This window comes from Paralichthys olivaceus, chromosome 19, assembly GCF_024713975.1.
Source record: "Paralichthys olivaceus isolate ysfri-2021 chromosome 19, ASM2471397v2, whole genome shotgun sequence".
NCBI classification, from domain to species: domain Eukaryota; kingdom Metazoa; phylum Chordata; class Actinopteri; order Pleuronectiformes; family Paralichthyidae; genus Paralichthys; species Paralichthys olivaceus.
Window position 1 is genome coordinate 1,272,117 of NC_091111.1, and position 11,516 is coordinate 1,283,632.

Below are 11,516 nucleotides of genomic sequence, written 5' to 3' on the forward strand. Positions count from 1 at the left end.
TTAAATCAACACATGACCTCTTGTTTCTATCTATCTAATCTTGTACCCTTACCATTGTTTATAAGAGTCCTTGTATTTTACATTTCTTCAACCACTGTACCATTATTATCAGTATGATCACTGCCCCATAGACTGTTGAGTGCATAAAAGTCACCACACAAACATTCCTGTCCCAATATCTCCTGAAACACTACTCCTGTTAGGGCCTGACATGGGTTGTAGAAATCAACTATTTTGATGGAATCTTATGCTCTTAATACCTCAACAACTACATTCATGTCCAACAGAAGATTCATTCTTCTGAATGCTAGATTTTCTTTAATGAATGTGATGCAATCAGCCACTTGATTATTTGATATAGTATCATGTCTGACTGAGCTATATCCTGCCAGAACATTAATCATCCAACCATTACATCTGGTTTGTCCTTAACATCCTTTATAACTTTCTTAAAGTTACAGTGTGTAGAATTTTGTGATATCTAGTGTTGAAGTTGCATGTTGCAGCTGAACAACCCTCACCCTCTCCTTCCAAACATGAAAAAGAACCTGTGGTAGACCTAGTTGTCATAAAAACTCAAAAGGTGTTTAGTTTGTTCAGTCTGGACTCGTAAAGAGGACCCCCCCTACCATGTAAATATAAAGTATTTAAATATAAATTGCCTTTTCTTGGGTAAAGAAAAATAAAATTTGTCCAATTTAGATGAAACATACTAGTGAAAACATCATGAGGATTATTCTACATTAAATGTCTGCCAATAGTTCCCTTTCACCTTAATCTTACACACTGGACCTTTAAATATCTGTCCATTTGCTATGAGTCCTCTAGTATTCCACTGGAAGATAGTGAGTTCCAATAACTAAGTGAATCCTAAAGTGATGGAAGTGAAAGGATTCATTATTTCTTGTAATTCTACAAGAGAAATAACTGAACCTTGCATAACAAACTGTAGAGGGCAGCATTTCGCCGGTTACACACCCGATCTTCCGAAGAAGAAGAAAACGTCACTGCGCTCCTGTCCAATCAGCGAGCTACGTGTCACGCTGTGGGGGTTCACAGGTCAGGGGTTGCTAAGGCGAAGGGAAGATGGCGGAAGGCGGAGCGAACATCTGCCGCCGCTGAGTCAGATGTAACAGGCAGGCAGAGCGCCCATGCTGCACATTTGATCGCTGTCAAGTCAGACTTCACCCCGAAGCAACAGAGACGCTAATGGCGCTGCTGTACGGCCTGTTGTGGCGGTTCTTGCTGGTGCTGGTCCACGTCAACAGAGCCCTCGTCTCCTGGCTCCGGGTCCGGCTTCGGGGCTGGAAGGGCCGACTCTGGGAGCGGGCTATGACCGCGCTGCTGCTGCCGGTGGCCCTGGCTGGGTTCCCCGACCACCAGAAGAAGTTGAATCGCAACCCCGGTGCTAACGCTAACCCGGTAACTGGAAACTACGCTGCCAGTCGCCGGTCACGGTGTCTGTCCGATGGCAGGTCCCTAGAGAAGCTGCCGGTCCACATCGGCCTGCTGGTAGCCGAAGAGGAGCCCAGCTACACGGACATAGCTAGCCTGGTGGTGTGGTGTATGGCTGTCGGTATTTCTTATGTCAGCGTCTATGACAATCACGGTAAATATCTTTGCTGCCTACGTTCGGTGTCACTGACTCAGGTTTACTCAACTCGTATGTTGTTATTGCTGCTAACTACTCAACACGTTCAAACCAGTGAGATTCCACTGCTGTATTTATGTTCGACTGATCCAAACTAATTAATAGTTATGATCACTCCCAGTATATTGAAGCTGCTCCTCGTGTTCTAATCCCCTGTGCACATTTGCAGTTCAGTGCACCTGCACAGTAATCTCACAACAAGACTATCTAATCTACACTGTTGTTGTCTCATCACATTATTTCCTACCACCTTTGTGTGTTTGTTAGTTTAAGATAAGTTTATTTGATTTCCAAGGCCCATCTGACGTGGTTTATACAACTTGAAAAATGATCCTCCCTTCCACTAGAGACATGATTCACCCACTCCCCCCCCCCTGGTTTATTTCAGTAATGACATGTGACTGTGGAGGTTATGTTAGTTTGTTTCAGATGATATGTCTCAGTACACCAACACAGAGATTATGGTCATGTTCTGTGCATGCTTCTAATGATAGAGATCTATACAATGTTGGCAGGTAGTTAAAAACCTCCACATGTGCACGACCTCAGTTTAGGACACAACACTTGTTTGCATTAGGGATCATAAGGGCACAAACACTTTGATTTGAATCGACTGGTATATTCCAACAGCAACCTCCTCCCACCTGATACAGCTGCCCTTTATTATCTGACTGACATTACAAGGCTGTGTGGCTTTAGTTGTAGATAATGATCATATTGAATGGGGAAAACAACTATAAAAGTAGACTGATACTCTCACAGCAAGCTCTGAGAGCCGGCTTATCTTTTTTTCTTTCTGATTGTGGATGAGCAGACGAACACATCCTTTTTTTTCCCCCCCTCCTGAATGTAATCATTCCAAGAAACAGCGACAGAGTACATCTGTTATGGTTTATCTTGGGCTTGTGGCCTTTGCCGCTTTCTTCTATTGCTTAAACATTTTTCTGGATTGTCAATTGAATGAAATGCCCATCACCCTCGCTGATGTCTCCCTTAGGTATTCTCCGAAAGAATAATTCTCGTCTGCTGGAGGAGATTGTGAGGAAACAGCAGGATTTTCTGGGTGGAGATGGATCCAAATACAATTTAGAGTTCCTGAGCAATGGTACTGACAAACACCAACATCATGGTAAGTCCTTCCAGCTCTTTTGTTATTTCAGTCAGTGTGATGTTATAAACAGCCTACAGTCATCTTCAGTAACCTGATTTCTTAAATGTAATGTAAAGGACAAACCTGGTTTCTGAAGTCAGGGTAGGGGATTAAGGAAACCTGATTATCCCAGCTTGGTTTCTTCTGGTAAATGTAGATTCTTCCTTCAACACTTAACCCAGTTTCTAATCAGCTTTTTTCCAAATCCGCTTCTGTGTGGGAAAAGACTACAGACAGGGAAAGTAACAGTCTGCAGCTGAATGAAAGAAAAGATCATACATCATACAAAACATTGTACTCCTATATTAAAAATGACTCAAGAAGATTCAAAACAAAACATCAGTTTCACTGCTTTACATTACACTGTTATAAATAGAGTAACACTACCCTGTTAGTACAGTGAAGCTGTGAACAGGGAGCACAACTGATACTGTCGGTATGATGCAACACACCTCATCCTTACTGTTATTTCACAATTGTTTCACAAAGCTGGAGTGTCATACTGAGGTTTTCTGACCATATTCTGAGCGACAGGGGTGTCTACTATTTCACTAGCTTTCGAGTAACACAGACTTCTAAAAACTAAGCGTGCTTGCCTGGTACACACCGCCATGAAGGTGATGGGTAGGAATGACTACCAGTCCCTTCAATCAATATATGAGAGGTCTGTACTTAGGCAGACTCAGTGGATAGTGACTGACCCATCACATATCTTCCATTAAGAATATCAGCTCTTGCCCTACAGAGTCCCCCACTGTAAACTCAATTGTTTTAAAAATTGTGCAATAGTTTTATGGGGTTTTATTGTGGGATTGTGCAATATGTGCTACGTGCAATACTCGGGTGTGTGCAATATTTTATTTATAAAAACATTTTAATGAGCATTTTAATGTTGTGATTGACACAGTTGGTGCTGCTATGGAACTTGTTTTGTAAATATGGAAGAATAGGTCCACAGCATTTGAGCCCAAAACAAATGTCCCTAAGGGGACAATAAAGTACATCGTATTGTATATCCTTCTCCTTGACAACAGCCCCTCAAAATATTTTGGATTAAATGTTTTCAGATCTGCTCAAATCATCTCTAACCAAAATATTGAGTGGAAAGGAAATACTTTAATGAAAAGTATATGATGGAAAACATAAAGGTTGTATTCATACACTACAGGCTCACTGCTCAGAATTTCCCCTTTCTATTGTCTTTCTGTGGGATGAAAACCAAGACAGGAGTCCAAGACACTGCACTCCTCTGCTGTTACACTCATTTTCCAGAACACAAAAGACAGAAACTGACACTGCCAGCTAGCCCACAGAAACCCACATACACACGTTTCTGTCTCATGTAAAAGCCCCAAAAAGTTGTCTGTCAGTATTACGTATCAGTTATTCATCAAGGTAGTTGTATTAGAGTTTGAGAGATCTTTGAACACACAAAATCTTCAAATCACATCATTTTCCATCTGATATTAGTGAGTCTCATTAACCGTGAATAAACTGGACTCTGGACGTATCGGCTAAATAAATGGACCATGCAGCTGGTATTTTATTTCACCCTCCGTTATGTTGGACCTGTGCCCAGGCTGCACTGGATGTGTGAGCGGAAAGTCTTGCTTTTCATTTCGGCGCCCATCATCTTAGAGCAGCCACACTGCCCGTGCAGGCCCGTCTCACGTGTGTGAGCAGCATTACTCTTCTAGAGAGTCTAGAATTTAGAAAGCCATTGAGAAGTGGAAAATAATTGCAAAGCATGCCACAATGGCAAGACAACTGCACTGCTCTTCAGCAGAGACTGAACGCAGACACATCTAAAGTTTCTGGAAACCTGTAGAACAGAAACACGAAACCTCCACTGGACATTGATTTTAAACTGAGACAGGAAGAAGTGAAGAGGAACATCTGTTTTTATATTGAATCACTTTGTTATAGTCTTCCAAATAATTGTGATTGATCAAATGCTTCTCAACCACTTCTCTGCCACACCAGAACGTAGATGACATTTATAATGACATCATAAAAAAATATCTATTATTTATGGCTATTTGCAAAGGGCAAACCCCACATAGCGCTGGTAGCAGCAGCTCCACAGCAGACACATTTCCGGTGTGTGAACAACAGACACATGCGAGCTGTCATGACAGCTGAGACACAGCTGTCATGTGTGTTTGGGGAGAAGAGAGCAGCAAATCAAAATGAGCTGGAAGCGAGGCCAGGGACTGTCTGGTTTTTTGTGACACACACAACTGACTCTCCGTTTTACAATGGATTCTCAAAGTCCTGAATTTTCTCCATTATTGTAGCGAGTACTTGAAGAAAAGTGCAGCTTCCTCTCGTACCACACTACACTTAGATTATGAGTTTCTGTCTAAGTCAGGTTCTCACTTGTCCATCCAATGCCTGTTGGTATTTAAATGCCTCAACCTTATACAATGATTGGTCTTTTGTCAGCTTCTTGTCGTCTCATGAACCCATCACATGGAACTTAGTTTCCATGTTGGTTATGACTGTACTGAGGAAGCTGTGGAGCAGGTGGAGCCAGTTTGCTCTCTGCTACTCATGTAGATCTTTGCCGTGTCTGTGCCTATAGGCATATGTCGACTCTTTGACGTAGAGTTTCTTTGCGTGGGATAGCCCCACCTAATCCAGAGGGCTGTGTAGAAATGCAGTTTAATGTTTGCCAGGATAGTGCACTCAGTTTTATTTACAGAATCAAGTTTAAAAGTCCTGATTGAATAATTTAAAGTAGAGATACAAACCAATAACACACACACATATTCACACACGCACACTCTGTCTCTCTTGCTCTTGAAAATTATATTTGTCATTATGTAAATTTGGAGCCGACAGGGTACACCTATGTTAACAATGTGCAGGCCTGATGAAGACCTGATGACCAGGTTATTCATGTGACTGCCTATCTTGGGTCCCCTTTCACAAATCCACCATTATCCTGGTGTCTTAGAAGTCTGCCATGTGCTGTTTGAATCTTTTGACTCAGCACTCACAGTTTGAGTGTGGTCCTGCGGGAAGTTCAATTCAATTTTATTTGTATAGCGCCAAATCATAATATACATTATCTCAAAGCACTTTACATAGGAAGCCAAGACCTTAAAAAGAACCATAATAAAGACCTTAAGATGATCCTCCCCATAACACTCATCGCCCTCCACTTTGCTTACCGCTTCAACCACTTTTTTCAATCCACCATAGTGACAAAGTGAAACATGTTTTAGAAGCATTCATAAAAACAATAGACTGAGTGTTCTAAAAGTAAAGTGATGTAAATAATTCTACCGAGTGTCAGGATGCTATCCAGTTGTTAGATTTGCAGGCAGAACATTTAGGGCTGATAGGAAAATTGTCACCCACTGTCCTGCCATAAAAAGTCTTTAGTACTGAGACACTGCCAGTTTTATGTTTCCAATCACAAAACAGAGAAGTATTTCATCACCCACCATAATAAGAGCTGTTCAAATTCTATAAATGATTAGGAAAGGACCTTAAATGTTTCCTTACTTATCTCCTTTAGCGTAGGAAACATCGCCCCACAATTCATTGCAGCAGCAACATTTAAGTGACACAACCTCATAGTTGCACCTGGACACACCCACATAAACATAAATAACAGAACAGACGTTTGATTCTCATGACATGTTCCAGACAGAGTAGAATGAATGGTAAAAGTATGGACAGGCATTTACCCTAAGCTGAATATAATCTCTTATTTCTGATAGGGAGCAAAAATACTTTTTGAATTTGAATTAAAAATATAAAATTAGTTTGGACGTAACCCCACTTTCAACATGCAGAACCAGGACATTTTAACCATCCCTATTTGAAGTTGCATCATGTTCAAGTGTTCAGTCATGGCCAGTTAAAGATAATCATGTGTTTTGTGTGTGTGTCAGTTGTGTCCTGCAGGCCTACTGTGAAGGTGTTGTCTCCAGAGGACGGGAAGCAGAGCATCGTCCAGGTAGCGCAGCAGCTCTGCCGCTCTGTGGAGAACAAAGAGAGGAGCTCCAGAGACATCAGTGTCACCATGTTGGACACGATGCTCAGAGGTACCACTTACTTATTGCACTTATTAGAGGTGGGGGAACTTGTTACACTACAGGATCATCACTTTTCTATACTATTATTTATTCATTTTGTTTCTTCATGGATCAATATAATTTAATGAAAGATGCTTCAAGCCCCTCCTATTGGTTTAAGTAGAAAGAAGTTACCGCTTTGATCCAACAGATGGCAATGTTACCACAGACATTTCACAAACACAGATGTGCTTTGTCTCAGGATCTGTAGAGAGCTTACTCTGGTTTCACTGCCGGCAGCCTTACTCTCACTTTCGAGTTCCACTTCTCATTCTAACATTTTAGATCTCCAACTTAGTATTGTGCACTGCACTTGCTGTCTCTGCATCACCATCACTCACTCACTTCTGCTCCTTTCACATACACAGAAATCCACCAAATAGTTAGTAAGTTATGTAATCTGTACTTTCCTGAACCTTGTGTAACACTGGTGACTACGACAACATCCATAATATACACTCTTTAGAAGTGAATGATAAAAAAAATTGTCGAGCAAACGACAACCACAATAAATCTTTTTTCTGAATCACAATACTGAAGAATCACAGTATGTATCAAATCAGGAGAATATCTATTGTCCCAGCCCTTCTGCATGTGCCACAGACATTTCACAAGGCAAGAAATGAAGTTCCAATAATCCTTGGTGGAGAACCCACTGCAGCATCACAGCTGCTTTAATGTGTCCAGAGGGAAGAGAGCAAACAGCTCACACAGGAGGTGCAGCATGAGCAGCAGCTTTTCTTTCTTTGTGTCAGAAAGGATATGTTCAGGCAAAAAACTGGAAATGAGGTGAGCAAAGACATTTTGTGGCCTGTTAAAAGCTGAATAATTTTAAATAGAAATTAATGTTGTACAGCAAAGTACTGTTTTTGACTGACCATAAACATTTGTGTTCCCAAATATAGTGGTTTTACATAAAGTCTATTTTCAGGAAACCTGCAACGTAAAAACATTCAAACTCAGCAGCTGCAGTGCTAACCACTGCATCTGTATCTAAGTCACAATACTATATACTGTACATATCCCTCAGAGTTGTGTTTTATAAAGAGTGTTGGTCACTATGTTACAGTTGCTGCCATGTTGTCCTCACATCATTTGGAGCCAGAGTCTGCCTATTATTGATTATGGTTTGGACTCACGGTTTTGAGCTCCCACCAATACACGCACACCACCAATCAGCAAGTCTCAGCTCTCAATCCATTTTAATATCATCAAATAACAAATTAAAAACCAATTTATCAGACACATGATACATACCTAGTCATAAGCCACCTAAAATGACAGAAACCATCTGTGGAACAAAAAATATGTTTTTTTTAGTTTCGTCAGCATCCCCTCTGCAAACATAGAGGGGGCAGGGTTTATGACCTGTACTGCAGCCAGCCACCAGGGGGTGAGTTGAGTGTGGCTTCACTTTGGGAGCTGTCATGTCGTCTTCATATACACTTGGTGGCATGGATATATGGCATCAGCAGATCTTGTTTCTGTACAGGCTACTGTGTATTCTTCAGGTCAGGTATCTCTTTGAGAAAGATGGAGACGGCGAGATACATAGCAGTAATGTAGCTAACATGTGAGCACATCTGGTCAATATCAAACCCGTCACCAAGGTAGTTTGTTGTTTAGAATACACAGTGAAATTATGGCTCATGTTTTGAGTCTATATGTCAGCTGTGATCCATGCATGAACGTGGCTCCAGAGGAGGATGTCAGAGGTTTGTCCTGTTGAGTGAATGATCCCATGACTGTGCTGACAAACTGCCTGTCTGTGCTTTTTTCAGAGTCAAAGAATATTCCAGAACCTGAGCTGGTGGTGAAGTTCGGTCCAGTGAACAGCACACTGGGCTTCCTCCCCTGGCACATCAGACTGACTGAATTCATGTGAGTTACTGTCTGTTTCAGTGTCACATACTAAATCAGTGACTGAGGCACTGAGGTTTGATAATGTAGCTTAATGTTGCTAAACAAGCAGAAGATTCAGCTTCAGATATGAACCTGCAGTTTAAATACTACAAAGAGAAATGAGGATAAAACCAACATTAAACAGTAGATGGCGCTGTTGGACATGCAGCGCATGTGTGTTTTTCTTTCTGAATGTGGTGGCTTGTGTTTGATGTGTGCGTTCTTCTCTGTGTCCTCAGCTCCCTGCCCTCTCACAGAAATGTGTCCTACGAGGACTTGTTGGGTGCCCTGCAGCGGTACGGCGATTGTCAGCAGCGGCTGGGACAGTGACGCTCAGGTCAGGCAGTGTGGGGTACACACAGTCAGGGGAGAGTGTGGCGAATCATCCGCAGCTCGCTGTGTCCCTCACTGCTCCTCTCCCCAACTCTGTCCATCTCCTGGATCTCTAACAGACTTAGATGGCTCTAAAACAAGGAAGTCGGGAGAGTCAGCCAGCTCACTTCCTGCCACCAGCTCTTGTCTTATAATAAACTTACATTCACAGGACTTGTGGAACATGTTCTCCAAACTGACAGAGAATGGGACATAAGAGAGACATTGACATTAGAAGAATATCTGCACAGACTCTGTGTTCCACAAACCCTGTTCTGTCCTCTGGCTCACTGTTTCACTGTTCAGTGTCCAGCTGCTGTTTACTGCTGAAGATCCAGAAAATGACTTGCCTTCACTCAGCAGACAACAAAGAAGAAACTAGGCTTTGTGTCCGTCCTTGTGAGGCATCCTGGGGAATACAGCTGCATTTTTAGGGAGAGGCTCAACTGCTAACACCATGTGAGCTGAGCAGAGGCTGATTTTAGGGACAGAGTTAATACTGTGTAAATATGAGAAATTATGTGGCTCTGTGTTTGTCCCTGTGGCCTCCAGCTTACGGTTGTGTGATCATGTGCAGTGTTGCTTCAGACACATCCAGAGGTTTGTTTGACTGACCAGCTCTGAAATAAAGAAAAACACTGTCTGTGTGTGTGCGTGTGTGTGTGTGTGTGTGTGTGTGTCTGCCGACAGTTCCACATTTTAAAGCACTGTTCCGTTACATTATAATATCAGCTCTTGCTAATAGTTACTAATCCTCACTTATCTGCCTTTACTGAATTATCACTCATCACATTTGACAACTTGATTATCTCCATCTGCAATACAGACCATGAGAAGACGTCAAATGAAATCAATTTTCATTTGACCTTAAATCAAGATTATTTTGTCAAATCCAAATTGCCTTGAGCAAGCTTTCATACTCTGTATGGGTCGTATTGCAACTCTGACAAACATTTTTAGCAGTTCTAATAACTTGTTTGTCAGCAGAGCTGTGGGAAGACTTAAACAACCAAACAGCAAACTTGCCAAATCTCGGGCAAGAAAATCAAATGACAAAACATTCTCTAGGTCAGTATAACGCTGCCCGACAGAAAATTGGCCTCAGCTAGGAAAAAAGTTGCAAACTGCTTGTTGCAAGGTCACATTAACGCATCTGTTCTGCATATACATTATCACCTTCCTCTGTCATAATCCTTCATACAATCACCATTACTCTCAATAAAACAAAAGGGTTTTCCTTGGAGTAATGTCAGGTCACATCAGTCATGTGACAATTGTAAGATGTCATCATGAAAAAACTGGGCAATCTCTATTCACTGAGGAAGACCATGAGATGCAGTCGAAAGCCAACAAATGATGTTTTATTTATGCTCGTGCTCAAAGTTCTGAAAGATGACCCAAGCTTTTTCCTTGTAGTGCAGCCAGTTTGTCCTGTGCCGTGTGGAGACTTGAGTTTTTTAATATTGGGGCTCAGGTCTTTAAAATTAAACAGAAAAGTACAACACATTTTGGATGTCAAAGAAAATGTGATGGTGGAGATGCTGTAAAGATCATAACATACAAGAGAATAAATTTAAAGGTGCCATATGTTAGTTTTTGTTATTGCCACAAGCTAACATTATCATTGACGACTCTTTACTTACTCTACTTTAATTCCTTTACTGCAGCAGTAGAAAACAACACTAATGAAAACTTTTCCTCTAGTCCTCTCTATTATTCACTTCTATTGAAATTAGCATGCAAAGTAGCCCTGTCCCAACACTGCTGCTCTGAGGACGCAATTGACCTCTTATCTAAATAAACAACCTTCACAACCATGTGCTACCACCAAGACACTGTTTAGCAGCAAATTGTTTTAGGTTGTTGTTTGTGTGTGTGTGTCTGAGGACTGGCAGTCTGTAGAAGCATTAGTTCTATTCATACCCTAGATCATCATGTCACTGTGCTCATGTATTTTCTGTCCAACTGTTAAAAGCAGGAAGCCATCACACCAAACCTGTAGACCAATGGACATAAAGGGTGCACTGTGCTGCTGTAACCCTCATGGACACTCTGTCTGGGTCTAGTGCGCAACAAAGTTCTCTGCTCGCATAAGAACAGTAACCCCTGATGATGATGAATTCACACTGGACATGGAGCTGTTTGGTGGATCAGTGTCAAATAAATGTTAGAATGTTACATGACACACGAGCGACTCTGAGTGCAAACTCTTGTATTTTGTTAAGTTACTCAACATGCGGATGAGAAGTCCCTGAGGTCTGCGCCAAAATAGATCTGAAGCAGGGTGATTAAAGAAATTTGAAAAAATAGACAGAGCACTTGTGCTACACAAGATTCTGTTACTTTCCTTAAC

At 41.6% G+C, this 11,516-nt stretch overlaps 1 protein-coding gene across 1 annotated transcript; it reads left to right on the forward strand.

The window, feature by feature from the left end:
- Window positions 1-307: 307 nt before the first annotated feature.
- On the forward strand, window positions 308-9,806 carry nus1 (NUS1 dehydrodolichyl diphosphate synthase subunit). Its single transcript, XM_069514838.1, has 5 exons — window positions 308-1,609; window positions 2,649-2,780; window positions 6,707-6,859; window positions 8,671-8,770; window positions 9,031-9,806. The coding sequence occupies exons 1-5, from the start codon at window positions 1,210-1,212 to the stop codon at window positions 9,119-9,121; spliced, it is 876 nt and encodes a 291-aa protein (XP_069370939.1). The 5' UTR covers window positions 308-1,209; the 3' UTR covers window positions 9,122-9,806.
- Window positions 9,807-11,516: the final 1,710 nt, after the last annotated feature.

What these genes read in the sequence shown, in the direction of transcription:
- nus1 (XM_069514838.1), top strand. Translation starts at nt 1,210, where the DNA reads ATGGCGCTGCTGTACGGCCTGTTGTGGCGGTTCTTGCTGGTGCTGGTC. An exon ending in CAGCGTCTATGACAATCACG is followed by an intron (nt 1,610 to 2,648) that starts GTAAATATCTTT and finishes TGTCTCCCTTAG; the next exon opens with GTATTCTCCGAAAGAATAAT. An exon ending in GTTGGACACGATGCTCAGAG is followed by an intron (nt 6,860 to 8,670) that starts GTACCACTTACT and finishes TGCTTTTTTCAG; the next exon opens with AGTCAAAGAATATTCCAGAA.